At 35.8% G+C, this 21,641-nt stretch overlaps 1 protein-coding gene across 5 annotated transcripts in view; it reads left to right on the forward strand.

The window, feature by feature from the left end:
• The window catches only part of map4k3a (mitogen-activated protein kinase kinase kinase kinase 3a), a 57,580-nt gene that overhangs the window by 32,327 nt on the left and 3,612 nt on the right, over positions 1-21,641 (forward strand). The window contains exons 7-27 of one of the 5 annotated variants that reach the window (XM_084100235.1): positions 589-631; positions 916-988; positions 1,413-1,544; positions 2,245-2,307; positions 2,706-2,787; positions 3,319-3,435; positions 7,086-7,164; positions 7,544-7,602; positions 9,865-9,927; positions 13,696-13,754; positions 15,803-15,841; positions 16,631-16,705; positions 17,569-17,620; positions 18,367-18,661; positions 19,206-19,303; positions 19,816-19,857; positions 20,016-20,100; positions 20,257-20,336; positions 20,482-20,542; positions 20,788-20,905; positions 20,988-21,046. In XM_084100235.1, the coding sequence (XP_083956361.1) occupies positions 589-631; positions 916-988; positions 1,413-1,544; positions 2,245-2,307; positions 2,706-2,787; positions 3,319-3,435; positions 7,086-7,164; positions 7,544-7,602; positions 9,865-9,927; positions 13,696-13,754; positions 15,803-15,841; positions 16,631-16,705; positions 17,569-17,620; positions 18,367-18,661; positions 19,206-19,303; positions 19,816-19,857; positions 20,016-20,100; positions 20,257-20,336; positions 20,482-20,542; positions 20,788-20,905; positions 20,988-21,046 (1,774 nt within the window). The remainder of the gene's footprint in view (positions 1-588; positions 632-915; positions 989-1,412; positions 1,545-2,244; positions 2,308-2,705; positions 2,788-3,318; positions 3,436-7,085; positions 7,165-7,543; positions 7,603-9,864; positions 9,928-13,695; positions 13,755-15,802; positions 15,842-16,630; positions 16,706-17,568; positions 17,621-18,366; positions 18,662-19,205; positions 19,304-19,815; positions 19,858-20,015; positions 20,101-20,256; positions 20,337-20,481; positions 20,543-20,787; positions 20,906-20,987; positions 21,047-21,641) is intronic. The other 4 variants (XM_084100236.1, XM_084100237.1, XM_084100238.1 and 1 more) reach the window with 4 other exon arrangements.

Raw genomic sequence — 21,641 nt, forward strand, 5'->3', positions numbered from 1 at the left:
TGCATCTTTGCTGAATAAAAGTATTAACTTCTTTAAAAAAAAGATACTGACCCCAAACTTTTGAACGGTTGTGTATGTTGGCTGTTCAAATCAACAAATTATTAATAATTTGCACCATAAGCTGTGTTATTGCTCATATACAATGTCACTGTAAAGCAGTAAATAAAAATAAGCGCTCATTACATCTAAAATTCATGCATCTCATGTGTGCCATGGCTGTTTACAAAAATGCCCTTAAAGTAAAGCCCTTAGTACCTTTTAATGGCGATTTGGTGAAGCCAGATGTGCAATCACTGGTAAAGAAAGAGAAAACGTGTTACCTGGCCAAAGGGAGGTGTAATTAGTATGACTCAGATGGTGCTTTCACATCTCTGATCATAGATGAAAGCAGGTGTTGAAAGAGATTTTATAGGAGGAAAAATATTAGATTCTGAAGTCTGTCAGATACATTTTTCATTCCATCTTACAAACCTACCAGTAAAACATTCAATAATGTGTTACTTATAATTGCAATGTATAATGCTATACAGTATAATGCTGTATAATATTACAGTGTCATTTCATGAAGTGTTTTTCCATTTGAAATAGGGTGCCAATATTTTATTGACGGACAATGGTTATGTCAAGCTAGGTAAGAAAACACATTTTTTTCCCATTGTGATAAAAGTGTTAAATGAAGTTACTTACCATGTTACCAGCTCAAAGCATTAAAAAAGTGCGAATAGCTTTGTGTTGTTGACTGTGAGCATCACCTCATGTTGTCACGTTTGATCTGCTTTGTCATTTCACAGCTCTCAAATTTCATAATTCATTAGACATAATTATACACGTGGTAGTGTGAGCTGCACACAACTCACATGAGAGGTGTTTGTGGGATTGTAGTAAAGATGATATTTTGTTTCTTTTTCTCCGCAGCTGATTTTGGTGTATCTGCACAGATCACAGCCACACTAGCAAAAAGAAAATCGTTCATTGGGACTCCTTATTGGTATACAGCAGTTTTCTTTCTAGCTTTGTTGTGCCACATACACCTTACAATCATACATGCATCCATAATTATTTATAATTATAATAAATGTGGTTTCTATGACCTCAAATTTGTGAAAAATGACTCTTAAATGACTATTTAATTAATACAAAAATGGTCACCAGTTGTAAACCCTTCACGTTATACAGTAATATAAATTTTAACCTCATGTTGAATAATAAAAAATCCCATATTATTTTGTCAACTACCTGAAATGATTTTTATAAAGAGACTTTTCACAGTTGAGTTTAAAAAAAACACAGTTAATCTTTCATAATTCAGTAGTTTCCTACATGGCCACAGAAGCCTTTTCCACAGCTTATGTAACCATCATGTTCCTAAATATACTGTGAGTGATGATGTGGTCTGTAACCCATGATAACAGGATGGCCCCAGAGGTGGCCGCTGTGGAGAGGAAAGGAGGCTACAATCACCTGTGCGACATTTGGGCTGTGGGCATCACCGCCATTGAACTGGCCGAACTACAACCTCCCATGTTTGACCTTCATCCAATGAGGTGAGTTTAATCATCTTCAATCAGCCTGGCACGGTTTAAACAGCAGTATGGATCTGTTCCAATTCAAAAAGAGCTGCTTTTTTAGCTGTACAGTTCAAAAAGGACTGTGGCAGTAACATGATGAATTATAAATTATTGAATAATAAATTAAATATGATGGTATGTATAGCACAATACTGAAAGATTGCCATATTATTTCACCGTTCTGGTTCAGATAAAGATTCCACTTAAAGATGTTTTAATACATTCTCTTATTTTCACTTTCTCATTTAGCTCGATCAGTGACATTAATCTGTTTCTTCAACGAGTAGAAAGAGTGTTTGGGAAAACAGCTTGAAATTGTGCAGATGTTCAGTAACTTATACCTAAAATGTCATAAAAATATTCTCTTATTCATAGAAAGTGGACAAAATGGATTTAATTTCTCGACTCTGGCTACTTTAACACAAAAATAATGCACACACAATAGTACCATGTCCAGAAAACATATTAAGACACTTTGATACCTCTTTGCTAGTGTAAATAGTTGTTCTATTATATTTTGAGCATTTTTTGTAATTGCTGAATTCTCACTCTCACACTTGACAGTGAAACTATATCAATGTTTTAATGAGTTGAGATGCTTTAATTTACTCACATTTTCTTTCTAAGCCGAGCTATTTTTCTGCTTGTGACTTCAACCCTTTTTCTCTCTCTCTAGAGCTCTGTTTTTGATGACGAAAAGCAACTTTCAACCCCCCAAATTAAAAGACAAAGTTAAATGGTAAGTGATAATTACATTTTCAGGCGATGATTATGTTACCTGGGTGTGTAAAATACTTGATACCAAGAGAGATTTCAGTGTCAGTGAGTTTCAGTTTTGTTTTTTAAATGCCCTATTCTTTAATATCATCAATCACCATTGAAATTTGGGCCAAGCACTCTCATTTGCCCTAAAGAGTTACTTTTATGCATTTTGATTTGGTTGGACTTGACATTCTCTTACCTTGGCTAATTATGAATCTGGTCAGGTCTTCTGCCGAATAGTTTCTTCTCCGTACCTTGCAGCTCTGTTAAATCAAATTAGCTTAATTACGTTTAAAGCTAACAAACTGCACGGCCTCGCGGTCGAAATGCTTGTTACGTGTAAGATTTATGAAGACTCTTCTTTATGTTCTGCAGGACCAACAATTTCCACAATTTTGTGAAATTGGCGTTGACAAAAAATCCAAAGAAACGGCCACCGGCTGACAAGTTATTGCAGGTAGGAGGGGCTTTTTGCATTTTGTGTTTCTCAGTTTCATAATGTTTGCATTAGTTAATATTTTGGATTTTGGATTGCATTTGTTCAATTGTTGAATTTTGATTTTACCAAGATGGCGCCAGTGTGTTTGGCTCGCCGTCTCTCTCTGTCTTTAGGGCTTTTATGTATTCATTTATTGTTTTACTGTACAGCACTTTGTGTCCACTTTGGATTTTAAAGTGCTCTATAAATAAATTTTGATTGATTGAAATTTATTTTATAATTAATTATATTTTAAAATTGAACAATATAATTTGATTTCATTATAATTATTTGAACAATTAATAATATTTATTAATTTGTTATTTTATTTCTTATATAATAATTTTTTGTTGTCATTGTTCTGAATTACATTCGTTAAATTTATTGTATAATTAATTATATTTATACATTTTATAATTTTCTTTTTAAATTATATAACTTTTAAGACTAAGCCAAATGACATATCTTTAAAGAACATGTAACATTGCCGTTTCAATCGTCTCTACCCAGCATCCCTTGGTGTCCCAACCATTGAGTCGTATTTTGGCAATTGAGCTTCTGGATAAAGCGAACAACCCCGACCACTCGTCCTACACAGACCTGGACGATGACGACCCAGAGCCGGAGGTACAGTATATCTCTCTTTGTGTGATTCTCAATGTTATCGCAACTATCACTTCAAGAATGACGGCCCCACCGGGACTATTATTCACAAACAGAGCCCAGAAAATGCCAGCTGATCGAACTGACTACGTTAGCCTCTCAATCCCAAGAGTGGGGATGTCAGTTTGATGAGCCCCGTGAGTCTTCGATACCTCAACCATTTTATTGCGGTGATATGTTTCACTGGCTTACTTTCTTTATTATTAGCCTGTAATTGTTGTTTTAAAGGCCCTTATTCGTTTCGATTGTCTCTAAAGTTAGGTTTATACGCAGGCGTCTCTTCCAGTTGTGCTACAGGGCTTCTTCTGATAAAGATTTGTGAAATCATTTGGCCTCTTCTAAAGTCCCCCAGCGAGAATGAAGACTTTTAAGGACATAGTTGTCCTTCATTTCATCTCTCCTGTTCTACCCATTTCCCCAAGCATCAATTCATGCTCACTTCCTCTCTTATTCATTTTTCCCCCTCTCCTGCTCTTGAAGTTTAAATACAGAGGGTTGTTTTTACCAGTGTCTCCTCTCTCCCGGCGAGTCCTTCGCTTTGCAGCTCGCAGAAAGGTATCAGGGGTGTGTGTGTGTGTGTATGTGTGTGAACATCTGGAAATGTTTTGATTACCAGTAGTAAGTATTAATTTTGCGCTGATGACTATAATGGCTTTATGTGTGTTGTTAATTTATTTTCTCATAAGTGACTAATTTTCTTTCTTTTTTTTTAACCTAGACAAAACATTTGTGCATGATGTGTGTTTTTTTGTTTGCTTGAATAGCTGTGTGTTCGTGTGTGTGTATAAGTGCTTGAGTTACGCAGGTATGCCCAAGGATGTTTTAGGGAGTTTTGCGCTCTTGTCGGATTTGGGATCGGAGTGTTGATCCCTCAAGGGGTCGGTTTTGGAAACGGAAGCTCAGTTCAAAAGCTGGATTTGGATCCGTTGACAAAAGATTTTTGTCTGGCCTCTTTGTGCTAAAGTTTGCTTCAAGGGTTTAACAGAACATCAACATCAAAGAGCTTTTAGAGAAATTTCTTGCGTCATGAAATGCAAATAATGTTCAATATTGGGGTGAATCTCGTGCAAAATGTCAAGAGCATGTCAAGGTCATATTTAACCCCTAAATATAAAGAAAATAATAAAAAATAAAACATTTATGACTATTATTATTTTTTTTTTGTGTGCTTATTTTATTTTTTGAGTTTGGTTGTAGTTGTCATTATTTTCATTAACTCTTATATTGTAAAATATTAATGAGAATCATACCTGGACAGTCATTAAAAAAAAAAAAAATCTAAATATTTTTAATTAAAATAAATATAATTTAAATACTTTTATATATTGAAAATAAATATAATATAAATACTTTTATATATTGAAATATTAGGCTTATAGATTATATAATTCATTTTATTTTGTTAATTTATCCTTTATTTCAAACTTAAAAAATAAACGTTTTTTAGCAGCATTTTTAGGACCACTTTTGAGTTTATAATTCTCATTATTTTCATAGATGATTCTCATTTTGTAACGTATTGATTAGAATCATGTCCAGGCACAATAATAAATAAAAAAAGCTTAAAGAGAAAACAAATAAATATATAAATACATATAATCATATAAATATGAATCTTTATGATTTTGCGTGTTCATTTTTCAATTGTTTGGTTTTGTTTTTTTGGAGTGAGATATGAGCTAGACATGTTCTTGACTGGCTTTTTCTTTTTTTACCCGTGGGTTAAATTGTATCTCAATAAAATGAACAGCCTGGATTTATTTGATATCTATATACTGTATAGATTTTCAAAAAGCATAGATAATATCTTTCTTAGTCTCTGTACCATGTGGCTCAAGTGCTAAAAGGTGTGATAGAATATTCACAGGCGTCCGCTGAGGGAAGGGCGCAGTGTTTGGCATTCTGTCTATTTCTATTTCAGAGCCCTGCTGTGTCCTTGTTGTCTGAAGGTCGTGCGTCTGTTCCTCTGTCTTATCTCTCCTCATCACATCTACTTCAGCCCTGCTGGCGTGAAACTAAAGTGAAGGATGTCCTTCAGTGACCATTTAGTTTCCTGGACCCTGTTCAGGACTCAAATGTTTGCGTGTTCTTATGTGTGCTGCTTATGCATGTGTTTCCGTATGCACATGCATGTGTGAGTCTGTGTTTATGTGTGTGTTGCTGATGGAAGGTGTTCTCTGGTTCATGAATGACAGCAAACTTTTCTGGATGGTCATCGGGGACTGGGCTGTCGGACGCCCAGTAGGCCGTAATGATTTTCTCTTGGGCTGCAGTGAGACAGGACAGCAGCGTCAGACAGATAGGGATTCAGGGGGTCAGCATCATGACCCCTACTCTTATCAGAGAGCGATGCCTGGCATGTATTTTTAGCTTGTGGAGTTTGCCCTCCACTGAGTCCCTGGCGATGACACTAAGTGATATCTGAAGTGTAAGCATTTAAGCCGCTCTTGTCTTAAATGTATTGATGTGTGCAGATTTTGCTGACGGGGTGTTTTTATCTTAACTGGGCTTCTGATCTGCTAAGAATGGCGCACTAATATGCAAGCTATCGACTAAGAGCATCTACAATCTTGACTTTTTTGGTTTAATGTGGCTTATGTATAAAAGGCTTAAAAGCCATGTCAAATCTGATTGCTTTAATAGTGATCGATCGATATGGGTTTTTCAAAGGCCGATGCTGATTAAATGGTGGCAGCATAATGCTGATATATACATTATGCAATGAAATGATGGCAATTGAGGCGTACCCTAAATTGCTGAAATAAAAGCACTTTAATATAATACATTTTATACTATATTTAATCAAAATTCACAAACTCAAGGGTGAACTGAGTGAAAACCATCAATGACGTTCTAATTCAAAATCAATAGAGACACATAATAAATTATATTTAGCATATTTTAAGTTGCATTAAAACATTTTTTGCATTGTCACGTTTTGTCATTTTCATGACAGTTACACACTTTTTATAATTATCTATTTTTAAAAAGTCATTGGTAATAAAACTAAATGTTTTTGCCTGAACAGGATGATTGTTTACTGTCGTAAAATAATGGACATAAATAAAATGGAAATAAATAAGTTCTTTAATTAAAACAGGCTTCGTTTAATAATCAATATTTAAATTTTTTTATTTATTTTTTATTATTTTATTTTATTGCGTGAACAGGATGATTATTGTTTACTGTCTTAAAATAATGGACATAAATAAAATGACATTTTATTTTAAGCCATACATTTTATTTTATTTTTTATTTTATTTTATTTTATTTTATTTTATTTTATTTTATTTTATTTTATTTTATTTTATTTTATTTTATTTTATTTTATTTTATTTTATTTTATTTTATTTTATTTTATTTTATTTTATTTTATTTTAATAAGACTCAAACATTCATGCTGTGAGATTCACCCTATGTTGGCCTTTATTTAGCCACATAAACATTCAAATGACCTCATAATAACCATAACAAAACACTTTGATTTGTCATTAATACTCTAAATGACCTTTAGAGATAAAATCTTCTTTATGTGCTTCATGTGCTGGTGTGTATTTATTTGTTCTTGTGTGTGTGTGTGGTGTTTATGTGTGTTTTTTTCTTCTTCTCCCTAGCCTCCAGTGTCTGTTCCACATCGGATTCGCTCAGCAAGCCGTACCAGCCGGGAAGGGAAGACTCTGTCAGAGATTAACTGTGAGTGTTTGTTGGATTTCTCCCCTGGGCAGACCTGACAGGTGCTCCTGCTCTCCTGAGCTTGGCTGAGTGAATTTCTCAGCTTCAGTTCTCTTTCTGCTGAAGTATACCAGAAATGCTCTCTCATGATCTGTCTGTCAGTGTCTGCTGGGGGATTTCTTTGGGTTCTGTAACATACCTACCAGACATCTACTGACTTAAAGAAATGTGTGGTTTTGAGTGTTCATGATATGATTATTTATGTTCAGACTTCAACCAGTTATATCAATGAACAGTATTCACTCACCCTCATGTCATTCCAAACCCGTATGCTGATATGTTTCTGTACAATACAGAAAAAGTAGGACTGTTGCTTTAAAAATGGTTTGTTTTCTTACAGTCGGTCAGGTGAAGTTTGACCCTCCTATAACAACAGAGACGAAACCGCATCATGAACCGGTGAGTGAGCTGCTCTTCGCTTTGGGGATTTCCTGTGATGGCAAACAATTCAGCCAATCAGAACACACTTTATGCTTCTTAGTTACATCTTATTAGCTCTGTTCCAAAACCTAATGAGCTGCCTACTGCTTACATAGGCAGCTTCCTTGTAAGGAATCGAATTAATTAAAAAGTTCTACATAGACAGCAACTTAGTGCGCAACACAAACAGCTCAACTCACAATTGATTTCAGTAGAGTTTGGCGTTAGCATGCTGTTAAGCTAATGGCGTGAGGCTCTGTTAAGCATAAAAACACACATTTATTATTAAATAAAACTGAAATAATGTGATGGTCCTTTTGAATGAAATAATTTTAATTGCCTTAAAAAAATAAAAATTGCCTTTTTCCCTATCACATATTTTTGTAATAATCAAACATTAGGTATTATTCAAAAGCTTAAACACTCAAGATTCATCCTGTGAAAAGGGTTTTTTTTTAATTGGATGTTGCGTTACAATGGAAAAACTACTTTAAAACATTTTAGAAGGCTCAATTTTAGTGATATCAATATAACTTGTTTAGACATATGCCTGTTTTTCTAGTAATTTCCAGATTTCAATCATCAAATTATTTTGTAAAATATATATTCTGTATGAAATATTTAGATCAGTACATTTGCTTTAGATTTTACATTTTCAGTACATTTGATTTGAAGTAAACTTGAACTTGTATAACTTTTTACACTTTTTTTTTTTTGCTTTAATTTCTGCAATAATTTATCTTTAAAAAGAGACCAACCGTAGGTCTGTATTGCAAAGCTTTTATGAATTACAACCATTTAAATACAAAATGTATTAATACAAATAATATGATAATAATAATATAAAATGTAAAAAAACAACAAAAAAAAAAACATAAAAACACAACACTCTTTATTATTACTCATTATTATATACATTTATATAAAAAAATATATATTAAAATGATTTTAAATGATTCACTTTAGGAAAAACATGTTTATGTTTAAACTATATTTTTTGCCGGTGAAGAATATGATCCCTCCATAGGGAGCCAACTAGGTTTTGGAACAGAGCAAATGTGAAACCACGTCAAGCTTAATTTGAAATCACTTTGCCTTTCTAGCTGTTCACAAATCTCATAACCAAGTGTAGCGAACACTTCCAAATGATTTTTCCTATAAGCTGACACTTACTATTATGTAATATTTTCCTCACAAACACCTCAATCCCAGCTCGTCTACTGACAGTGGCTTGTTTTCTCTCACACCATGTTTGACTGTTGTGCATTTGAGACGTCTGTCTCGCACTCTCACCACCGCGATAATTGAAAGGTTAGATGCAGCTTTCCGTGGCATCTAATCAATACGACTTCCTTTAAGCGCTGCAGAAAAATGCAGCGTTGACTCATCTTTGTCTCATTTGAGCACTCAGTGTTTCTCATGTTGTAACTGGATTTGTCATCCTTTCATAAACCAGATCATTTTTAACAGCAGGACATCAAATTAATGTCGATTCCCATTGTAGCTTATGCTTATGATGTCATCTTCTGAATGTAACCTCACATCTGAAGAACCTCACTTCCCCCACGCTTTGATTTTCTTTTGATTTCCTGGAGTCACATCAAGTTGCTCTGCTGTTTCTAAAGAAGCAGTACATAATTGCTGCAACTGGTGGGTTGTAAAGGTTTTTAAAATGTGAAACATTTTAAACAAATTCAAGTGATATCATTTCTATAATGGTACTACTATATATATATAGCAGCCATTACTTCAGTCTTCAGTCACATGATCCTTTAGAAATCATTCTAATATGCTGATTTGGTGCTCAGCACACATTTCTTATTATTATTAGTGCTGAAAAACCTGCTTAATATTTTTATGCACATCATGTTGATTGATTTTTTTTTTTCTCGATTCTTAAAAGAACAGCATTTATTTGAAAGAGAAATATTTTGTAACAATGAACAGTAAAAGTCTTTACTGTCACTTTTGATCAATTTAATGCAAAAGAGCAGAATTATAACAATCATTACAACTTCTGTGAACATAATACCACCACACCACTTTTCAGCAGTTATGGACTGTTCATTTAATCCACAGACCTGTTAATGGTCTATTCTGGTTGACATGGTGTTTGCAAGCACATCTTCACCCAGCAACCACCCCAACCGCCCATAACCCATCAATTATTGTTTCTGTGAAACCACATGGACGTCACGTGTGTGTGATTAACTGAAGTTTCTTGGTCCTTCTACTAAACAGCCCGACACTGACGATTTTTTGGACTGTGCCGAAGAAATATACTACACTGCAAGATCTAATCTGGTATTTTTTTGTATTTTACTCTGTTATCTCTGTCTTCGCGTCCCCTATCTTTTTTTTTGTTGTCTTTTACGTAGCATCTTGTCCGCTTCGCAGCGCTTGTGTAGTGAACTCATCCTCCCATATGTGACTTTCATATCTTTTGTTCATTTCATTCATTCATTCTGCTGCCTTATCATATTTAGATCACGGCAGTCTGTGTCTTCAGCTTGCCTGTATATAATTGTCTGTTCCTTTGTCTGTCATGCCAAATCTCTGAATCCATTTTATTTTGGTATTTCAGCCTCTAGCTTTATTAAAGACGCGTCCCTCAAAGTCGATACATTGCTGCACTTTTCAGTAATCAAAAGCACTTTGAAATTGCAAAGCAAAGCATTTTGTGTAGTCGAGGCCTCCGAGGGGCTTTATTTTTAGGGCTTGTCACAATCAGACACATCTTGAAAGCGAGCAACAGTGAAGGAGAGGGAACGGAGAGAGAGAGATTAGGGTTAGACAGATGGAATGGATGTTGAGTGGGGCGGAGAAGGCGAACAAATGGGGAAAAACAAGAAAAGAGAGAGAGAGAGGGGGAAAAAGAGTCTGAAGTGCCTGTGCGTGTCCCACAGGGACGGTTAAACCGAAGTGCTCTGCAGGTCTGTGAGCGAGGGGGAAAACATTGCCTCAGCAAGCAACGCTTTCCGCAACAAACCCAGCTCGCACGCTCTGTTTGAGGTATCAGCTAATTCTGCAGCAGGGACACATCACCCCTCCGTTTCAACACCAAGTTATTGCGTACACCTACCGTACTTAATAATAATTGCGTACTGAAATCCAATTGGCCCCTTTTCCCCCCTTTGTTTGCATACTGAATTGTGATTTGTCTTTGTATGCATCTATTTAGCTGGGATTTGACATTTACAAGTTGTTAAATTATATTTTGTGTGTGTGTATAAATACACCATATTTTTTAATATATAAATCAGTTTTAGAACAAAATTCATTTGGCTTCTCGAACTAGATGGATACTAGATACTTATGACACTGAATTAATTTAGTATAGAAATTGAAAAGGTGACCTACATTTTCTAGCTCATCCAACTTAGGGTTGTGGATACTACTTTTGTCCTTTTGACTTTTTATTTTAGTGACTGGGTAATATTGAAGAATGATGTTGCATAGTTTGCCACGTTTTTAAAAGCATCACAGGGTTATGCCTGTGCAAAGAAACGGTTTCCCCCTTTTTTCATCTTTTTGCCTTTTTTGAGGCTTTTTTGAGTGACACATCCATCTGGTCTGAAGCCCACGCGCTGAGGCGGCACAGCGAATCACATGCTTGGAATCGGTGTCTTTGACTGCGTATGAAGAAACCAAAAGGAGAGAGATGAAAAGCCGGTGACAGAAGCAGTGAAGCGGATACTCCTGGATGTTCTGTTAGCTTTTACTCTTCCATCCTTTCTCTCTCCATCACTCTTTCTGAAAAGCCTCCCATCAGCAGAAAGGCTGCCAGCGAATAAGGATATGACAGTTTGCTGCGTAAAGGATATTTGGTTTGTTAATCTGCAGGGCAAAATCAATGAGGTTTTGCATGGCTGAAAAGCTGTATTCCAGAGAGAGAGAGAGTAAGAAGGGAAAATGAGAGAGCTGTGAAAGTAGCGAAAAGGAGTGAAATAAATAAAGAAAAGAGTTTGAGGGAGATAAGGTTCTCAGGTTTAATCAGTGACCTGATTGTTATAGTAAAATCTTCTGCCAGAATATCTCCTCTAATGGATGAAGCACTATAGCCAACTTCCCTAAAGAAATAAGACAGCGTTTCCCTTAAAGGGATATTCCAGATTTTTTAAGACCTGATGTCTATTTATCACATCTTTGACATCACAGACTTGTTGTCTCGCTGCCCTATCAGGCAATGACTTTTGCAGGCAGCTAAGCGGTTTGATGATCTACAACAAAATAGAGCTTTGATGATAACTAAGCAAATATTGAATTACTACAATAGTAATTTCTCGCTAGAAATGACATCAAAAGTGGAAAACGTTGGTCAAAAACGTACATCTACACACAAACTGACCACCAACCACAACTTTCAGATGCCATCTTTATTTTTTAGCTTAACCGTCACAGAATGAAATGCACAGGATTGTGGGATATCAAAAATGTATCAGGTGAAAGTATCTCAGGAAGTGAAGCTGACGTTGGATTCGGACATGTTTTGATGCTTTCCTACCTTGGAATGGATCCTCCGAACGCAGCATTTCTCAGCTTTCTGACGCTTCAGTGCATATATTGGGTATAAAAGTCTGAGATCACTTAGTCAGAATGGTATTTTTCATTTTATTTCCCTTACAATTTTATCAGAATAACAAATTAATTGAATTGGCATTGAAATTTAATAATAAACACAATATTGTACTTTAATTTACATTGTACTTTAACAATAATATTAATAATTATTTTTATTTTTAAATATATTATATTTCAAATAAATTGTTAAAATTGTCTATTTTAGGTGGAACTATGTTACAGATATAGGTGCGGATCACATTCCTTCAATCTACTTTCTGGTATTCTCATGTGGATACCAAGCTAAATAAAACTTTTTTTTTTTTTTGTTGTTGTTGTTCATGGCGAAAATTACATTAGTTTCCTGGCTAGCTTCCATTACGAGATTACATTATTTTCTGTAAACAGGTTTCCTCTACGGAGGGGTCAGTTGAAATTGTTGTTGTTATCGACAGCATGCCATCGGGTTAAAAACGATGTTTTATTCCTGAAATATTCCTCACGTTGCAGGTATTTAATAGATACCTCCTCTGTTTTCTGATTCTATTAAGTCATGAACACGAAGTTATTTCAAGTCATTGCCTGCTTGAATGATCATATTGGTGAGTGGGAGGAGAGATAGCACATGGCCCAGTCCACCCACAATGCTCTAATTAGGAGGACATTGTGAGCAATATGAATTTAATTCCTTTCCAGCAATCTTGTGCAATCAACATTTCTAATTGTATTTCATCACATAAATACAGTTTTTCTGTATTAAAAAGACAGATTGTCTATCTAGGGGTCCAACCTGTTAATCTCCCACGTTTTTTTTTTTTTTTTTGACTCTTTGCACTCTAATAAAATGATTAACGTTTGTTAAGTTGTACTACAATTATTTTAAACCTGAAAAGGATAGTTCACCCAAAAATGAAAATTCTGCCATCATTTTCTCATCATTGTGTCATTTAAAACCTGTATGACTTTTATTTGACTCTGTGGAACACAAAAGGTGACATTTTGAAAAAAGTCTGTGTTTTTGTGCATACAATGAAAGTCAATGATGTTTGGACCCCATTGACTTTCACTGAATTATAAAAACATTTTTCAAATTGTTTTTTGTGATGTCAGAGCCCAAAAAGGAAAACATCTAATGAAAACTAATAAAACTAATAAAAAAAATAATCGTGGCAAGATGTGTGCTTGCTTGCTGATGTAGTGCTAATACACTGTAGATGAATGCTCATCTCATCATCTCTTCCATTGTTTTCACTCACTAAATATACCATGTACGTGTAAAAGCATTATGAAACTGCATGTGGGGATTAATAATAATAATAAACAACACTTAATTACGAACAAAGAGTTAATAATTCCTGAATCTAATGTCAACGGCATTTCATGCAGGTCATATTATTCATGTTCTCTTTTCATGCATCTTTTTGAAGCTCTGTGTAAACACGCCTGCGTTCCGCATGAATTGAAGCATAAGATGAAGATATACTCTATATGACTTTTTTATTTTTTCCGCAGGATTTACAAATGGATTATGAGGAAGAATCCCCTCAAGGCTCCATCATGGGAGGAAATAAGTAAGTTTCAGAACATGTCACACTGTTTTATATTAATAAAAACAAAGCTTTACTGCTGCAAAAAAAAAAAGGATTCAAACAATACAAATTAAATGTTCCAATTATAAATATCTGTATATGTATTTGACATTCCTAAGAGAGTTTATTCACAGTTCAAAGACACATGCTGGGTTTGTTCATGGTGCATGTGTATTTGTCCGTGCATCTATTTATCTCACACCTGATATTGCTGTCTCACTAGTGTGACACTTTGTTTCAGGTTGCTTGCGTATGATTTGCATGACTGTCATTCTTTTAAAATGTACACACCCTGCGCATTGTTGACAGTCTTTGCCATATAGTGAACAGAAGGTCGAGTACACCAGATGGAGTGGCAGTGAAACTGTTCCCTCTGTGTTTGTGTGAGCGCCTTTGCATGTGCTCTGAGGTGTTGCTCTCAGCTCTTGTCAACAGATGGGTCCCGAGCACTTCGAGACACCCCCTCAGCGTCACAATTCACTGTATATGAGCACTCATCCGCTCTCGTTTAGTCAGCTCCATGCATGGCTGCAGTAATCAGCCTCTGTTTGGTTAATGATGGAAACGATAACTGGATTGAATGGTCCAGGGGCCTGTGCGCTCTTGGTTATTGAATACAATAAAATGAGAAGGCCACTCTTGGCTCCGAGGTAGACAAGACATAATGACTTATTGATTTATTTATTTTAAAAGTGGTTGTGCTGTATTATGTTTTAAAAGTGCACTGTACTTCAAAATCATACATATAAAGCACAAATTTTAATCAAAATTATTTTAAGGATATTAAGCATCATCCAATTCTGGAGCAGTTTAATAATGACACTCACCATTGAACCGTTATACTGCCACCTACTGGTGTGGAGGAGAGATCGTGCAAAATCCACAACAGATTTTGGGTAACTGGTACTGTTGTAGAAATTCTGCATTCACAGAAATATTTGTCAACCAAATGTTAATTTGTTTTTATTCAAAAAGTGCCTGATAATTTGGGAGTACTGAGATTGAAGTGAGTAGTGTACAGTTAGTAATTCAATTTCAAAATGGCAACCACCATGAGGGGGGACCCTCCTTATGTACAGTAGTCAAAACCTTCATCAAAAAACTTATCAAAGTTGTACATGAATTTTTAACAATACCCGTTCTTGTCTTGGGACATCTTTGATGAACTTTTTTGATCCACTTCAAATGTTGACTACTGTACAATAAAACATATTTATATAAGTTATATTAATATGTATGTTAAATGTTGTGAATGGCTAGGAAACAAGAATATCTCTGTGTTCGGCCTTGGCTGAATGATGAAGAAATCCATCATGGTGTTTTCTCTATTGCACATGGTCCACAGAAATTAAATTTGAGCATTTTGGGTGGCTGTGGTCTATATTGCTATCATGTCTTTCAGTGATTTTACAAAAACTGCAAAATGTGCATATTCATTCACTATTTAAATGTCATAGTTTCCATCAGGTTACATTGATAGAATGTTGAGCCTTCACGATGTATTTAAAGTAATGACGTCATCGCTATATTTGCATACTGAATTGTAATTGGATCTTCTTTCTTATACATTTACAAACTGAATTGTGATTAGTGAGTTGTTCTTTGTATGCAGCCGTAAGACATGCGGTGTGTTTGTCCACCTTGTGTGAACTTGTATTTTCTTGAGGAAATGTGAAGCTAGTTTTTATCTACTGAATTTTTTTCTGTTATTTTAAATCCCTTTTAGTCCAGAAAACCTTACTGTTCAATAATTGAAGCGCAGTGTAGATAAACAACTTTTGAACAGAGGTTCTAGACGGTCGGAAGCAGACATTCTCTTAAAATTTAACAACCAAGCATTGGACAGTTTCCCAGTGTCATCAGAGACAATTTAGCAGTAAATGCCTGTTTATTTAGCCTTAAATCAATGAAAGCTAATGGATCCGTTGATGTGTTATAAAACTGTTCATCATGTGTTTCCACATGCTCTTTGCACTGAAAGAATCACCTGTTACTTACCATCTTTCATTTGCTAAATTCTCTCTTTACAGGAGCCTCTTGAAATCTGTTGAAGAAGAGCTGCACCAGAGGTATGATGCCATTGCTTTGTTTGTGTCCTTCACTCCTGTGCTCTCTCATAGCTCTCTCTTTTCTTTGGCTTCCCCTCTCTCTCTCTCTCTCTCTCTCTCTCTCTCTCTCTCTCTCTCTCTCTCTCTCTCTCTCTCTCTCTCTCTCTCTCTCTCTCTCTCTCTCTCTCTCGCTTTCTCTCTCTGCATAGCTGGTTTTTCATCTGATCAATATTTGATGTGACCTAACCTTGCCCTTTTGTGCTTGTCCGAGTGGAACCAAAGGCTGATTTGCTTGGCAATGCTTTGTTGGAGATCTGTTATTTTTGCCACAGTATTAGTTTTCTATTCCTCAGGGGAAAATTAACCAGTTACTCCCTCTAAATGAAATTTACTCCAGATGCATTTCTAGATTGATCTTTGGGATTGTCCTGTCATTAATTGATTTTGATTTTAGAGTCCATCTTTAAAGGGAATGTCACTGAATCATCAAGACTGATTATTATGCTACCAAAATGTTTACTTCGCAATAGTGATGCATTCTTGTGTTCAAAAACAATGGAACATCCTGAGATCTTAAAAACATGGCGCTCATAGCATGAGATGCTGAAAAAGCAGTGAGATGGATCACAGAGGTCACGTAAAGAGTCTGTTTAGTGCATATTTATGTAGACTAGCATTTAAAAACTACACGGGATGCCCTATGTGAATGGCCCATTAGTGTTTAATCTTACCCATGGGAAGTCGAACAGTGTTGCTTCAAATTGATAATCTTCATTGAATGAGCGCCGCAACCTTCTCAATCCTCATTAGGGGGCATGAGGCTCATTTGGAGGATGATGATGAGGGTGAAGATGATGGTGATGATCATGATGATGAATTGCAACAGTAAGTTCTTCTGATTCTATAGCAAATTTCTCCCTGCTGCTCTAGGATAAAACACTTCATGATCATGATGCACTGGCAACTTTTTGATGCAAGCACCTGAGATGATTTTTTATGTAATCCTTTGTGAAATTAAATTTTGACTTCTTTTCTTTTAAAATCAAATACTGTTTTTCAATGTCCCCTGAAAATGTTGCCAGTATATCATGGCCTTTTTATTTCCATGGGAATCATTCTTTCATCTGTTTTCCTTTCTTACTGGACAGACCATCTCTTTTCCCCTTTATTTAGCAATGCCATGGCTAGCAGACGTTCAAGAATGTTGTGGTTCATCCAACTGCTACTTTAGGCTTATTTTCCAAAGTTCAAATGCAAATGAATTACTATCATGACACACATAGCGCACTCTCTTAGTAACGACAAGCTTTTCTAATACAAATGTTATTATTTATTCATCATCATGTTCCAAACCCAATTGCTTTTATTAGTGACCACCAAAAAAATTCCAAAAAGCACCATGCAAGTAGTCAATATCACTTTTGCGCTGTATTTCATTCTCAAGTTTTGGTGTTTCATGAAAAAAAAAAAAAGAACAGCATGCATGTTTGAAATGACGTGAGGGTGAGTGAATAATAACAGAATTTTCATTAGAGTGAATTATTCCTGGTGCATTTGATTGCATGCGTATTTGTTGTTTGTTTCCTGTCTTTTATTGTACCCCTGTTGTTCCAGTGTCAGATGAAACCAAGCACAGAGGTTCATTAACATCCTGTTAATGCCCTCCAATTATGTTCGTCAGTTGTAGTATGATTAACATAAATAAGTAGCATTGTAACTCAGCTAATTGGATGTCTGATTTGTCTCAGCACGAAAAACTCTACCATGAGGCCTAAGGTCCCCCCACCACTTCCTCCCAAGGTAAATATCCAAACAAGTTATATGGTATAAAATGTTTTTAGTAAATCTTTTTAGTGTTGAAAACTTGCACTACTGTTCAATGGTTTGGGGATTTTAACCTTTTTCTTTTTTTTTTTGTTGTTGAAAGAAATCATTACTTTTATTCAGCATTAAATCGATCAAAAGTGACAAAAGACTTTTAAATTGTTTTGAATTTTCTATTTATCAAAGAATCCTGAAAAAAAAAAATCTCAAAAATATGAAGTAGCACAACTGTTTACAAGATTGATAATAATTAGAAATTGTTCTTGAGCATCTAATCAGCATATTTCAGAATGATTTCTGAAGGATCATGTGACACTGAAGACTGGAGTAATGATGCTGAAAATTAAGCTTTGCTATTACAGGAATAAATTATACTTTAAAATATAAAACCGTATATTAAAATATAAAACCGTTATTTTCAATTGTGATAATTTACAATATTATTGTTTTTGTGTGGTGAGCATAAGAGATATCTTTTTAAAACATTTAAAAAAATCTTTCCCACCCAAACCTTTGAAAGGTAGAGCATGTTCAGGTGTTATTTTGATTTAGCAGTTTTATTTTGAGCAACCAAGTCTTTTTTTTTTATTCTTGAAGCAAGCTTATCGGAAATCAGTGAACAGCTTCTACAGTTTTTTTTTACATCTACTTTTTTTAGTAATCGCACTATTGATCCCACAGAAGCCGGTAGCATGCTGCTAATTTTGTTCTGTCGTTTCCAGCCAAAGCCCAGTCCCGGACCTCATCAAAGCTCCTCGGGCGATCATGACGGTAACCAGGGCACTATAAAGCGCTGCCCGGAGCCCGAAAGCCCGGCTCGATCATCCACCAACGTACCCCCTCGACCTCCGCCGCCTCGACTGCCAGCAAACAAGCTCAGCAGTTTAGGTAATGAGACCAATCGGGAAGAACTTGACCCGTGGGAAGCCCAGGGGGACGCTGGGATATGTAGTCAGTTCGACGAGAGTCTGCAGGTCTCGTTTGATGACGAGGAAGATCACGATGAGGAAGGAGACAGTAAGACAGGCCCCTCCCGTATTGAATTCAACTCAACCCTATAAACGTAGTTCAACCCCAGTCACTAAACCTGTCTCTAAACCGTCCCATTGTTAGTCCCTTTAGTCAGCCAGTAGTGAGATTACATGTCATCTCTCATCCCTCTCTAAGAGAAATGCCGTCAATGGTGTTGGCATGTGAAAATGTCACACACCCACTGGAAGACATCATGAATCACCCACTCCACCCTTGTAATCTTTTCCTTGTCAAATTATTGTTCTCCTGTCAGTCATTGTTGCAGTCATCCTTTTTGATTCATTACACTCGCCTTGGCATTGTTATTATAGTGTGGTTGCTGCAAATCACAGCAGTAGCTTAGTAATTGCGAAACGTTTCATCGTAATGCTAAACCTCTTTGTGAATGTACATTTAAAGCACACTTTCTTTACATAATGTGCTCTGTGTGCAAGGTAGATGCTTGCATACCTATTTTAAGGAACATAGCTTTTAGGATTTATAAACAGAAACTAAATTGTGTACTATATCTTTACTTACATACCCACAGGTAATGGAATTAGCCCATCTGAACACTCGCTCTCAACGGAGACACAGTCCACAATGCCCCCTGCTGGTCCTGGAACGAAGGACAAGAAGGATTTTCTAGTATGGCTCAGTTCCATTGCATTTAGTGATTCTTGCAACACTTATGGTTTCTGGATAATGAATGTTTGACATGTTTGTATATGTTGTTGTAATGTATGTGTGTGTGTGTGTGTGTGTAAGTTTGGAAGCATTACAATTTTTTTGATGTTTATGAAAGGGGTCTCTTATGCTGAACCAAGTCTGCAATTATTTAATCAAAAATACAATTAAAACAGTAATATTAAAAGTGTTCATTTCTCTCTCTCTCTTTTTAATATTGGTTCAAATGTTTGAATGGTATCATTGTTTCCACAAATTGTTAAGCAGCAAAAACCGTTTTCAACATTGATAATGATAAAAAAAAAAAATCCTGAGCAGCAAATCAGCATATTAGAATGATTTCTAATCAGAGTAATGATGCTGAAAATTCAGCTTGTCATCACAGGACTAAATTACATTTTTAAATGTATTAAAATAGAAAACAATTTTCTTACATTCTTATTTTGCTGCAATTGTATTTGTTTTCCCCACAGAAACCCATCAGCAATGGTCTCCCTCCAACTCCAAAGGTTCATGTAAGTGGACATCATAGATTTGCAGATGCCATGTATTTTTATTTAAATGAATGCATGTTACCTTTTTGTTGTGTTTGTTTTCTTGGATATAAACCTTTTGAACTGTGATTAATTTGTCTGCATCTGAGTTCTCCATTGCGTTTTATTCTCATATCCAGATGGGAGCATGTTTCTCTAAAGTCTTTAATGGCTGTCCATTAAAAATACATTGCGCTACCTCATGGATCAATCCAGACACACGAGGTGAGCTCAGTTAATATGTCTTAGTTAGAATCTGGCTTACAGGAAATATTAATATTTCATGCTACGTTATTATATCTATTTTGCCTACATAAGCATTTTTTTAATATCTCCGCTGAAAAAGTAATTTTTTTCTTCCTCCCTGTTTATGCATTTCAGACCAGTATCTGATATTTGGAGCAGAAGAAGGCATCTACACTTTAAACCTTAATGAGCTGCACGAGACGTCCATGGAGCAGGTATGATGCTACTTTTCAGGCATTTGCAAACAAATTTTGGAAAACTAATTTGTGTGATGTATATCCTTGTGTTATCTGAGTGTGGCGTGCTTCTTCAGTCAGTCGTGTTTGTTTTGTGCTAAAGCTATTTTTGTGTCATTTTCAGCTTTTCCCCAGGAGATGTACTTGGCTGTATGTCATGAGCAACAGCCTGCTGTCAATATCTGGTAAGCTGTGCTTTAAAAAAGATCATGTTTAGCTTTTCAAATTACAAATTATTCAGAATGAGTTTCTTTTTTTACAATTGTTAAAATATTTTTATTTTCGGGTCACACTTTACATTATAGGATGGAACTGCTTGTAATGTGATAATACTAGAATAGTTAACTATAGTAACATGTCATATATGTCAAGTGTTTCCTGACATTGTCCTGTTTCCCTGTTCTTGAATAATGAAATTGTGTTTCCACAGGGAAAGCATGTCACCTGTACTCTCACAGTCTGAGTGGCCTGTTTGAGCATGCTCGACATATGCAGAAACTCCCTGTTGCCATACCAACATACAGATTTCCTGACAAAATGATCCCCAGGTAAATGTTCAGATCTCTCTGTGTGTGTAAGGATGTGACCAAAATGTGCATTTTTCATTCTCTGTTTTTATTTGTATTCCAGGAAATTCTCAGTGTCCAATAAGATCCCTGAAACAAAAGGGTGTCAAAAGTGCTGTGTTGGTAAGCAGATCCTGTACTTTTCTTCCTTCCTTTATTTCTGAATTCAGTAAGATATATACTTTGGATGATGTCAAGCATATAATTCAGTTGTCTTTAAAGTGCCCCTATTATGCTTATTCAGATATTACCTTTCATGCAGTGTGTTAAATAGCTGTTGTGAGTGTAAAAGGTCTGCAAGGTTTCAAAGATCAAAGTGCACGACAAATAAAGTTTTTGTCTCCCATAAGAACGAACTGATTCTGAACTGCCTGAAACAAGTCGTCAGTACTCGGTAGGTTTGTAACAGATTTGCATAATGCCAGCCTTTGGTCTTCATTGGCTGCCTGCGGACAGCGTTTACTTCGACCCGCCCTCAAACACTGTATTTGTAACTGAGGTCTGGAAGAGTTTGGATCGTGTTGTCGACATTTCGAGAAGACGCTGTGTTCTGCTCTGCGAAAGCAAATCCACTTTGCATGCATTTTCAAAGGATGTGGACTCGCGCTTGAATTGATACGGTAAAACCGACGCCATTGTTACCGTTCGTATCACTGTATGTACAAGTGCTGAGGAAGCCTCCGGAGCTGAAGTTCAGATACGGTAATGTGCGTTTCAT

Source organism: Abramis brama (genome assembly GCF_963993115.1).
Source record: "Abramis brama genome assembly, chromosome: 23".
Lineage (NCBI taxonomy): Eukaryota > Metazoa > Chordata > Actinopteri > Cypriniformes > Leuciscidae > Abramis > Abramis brama.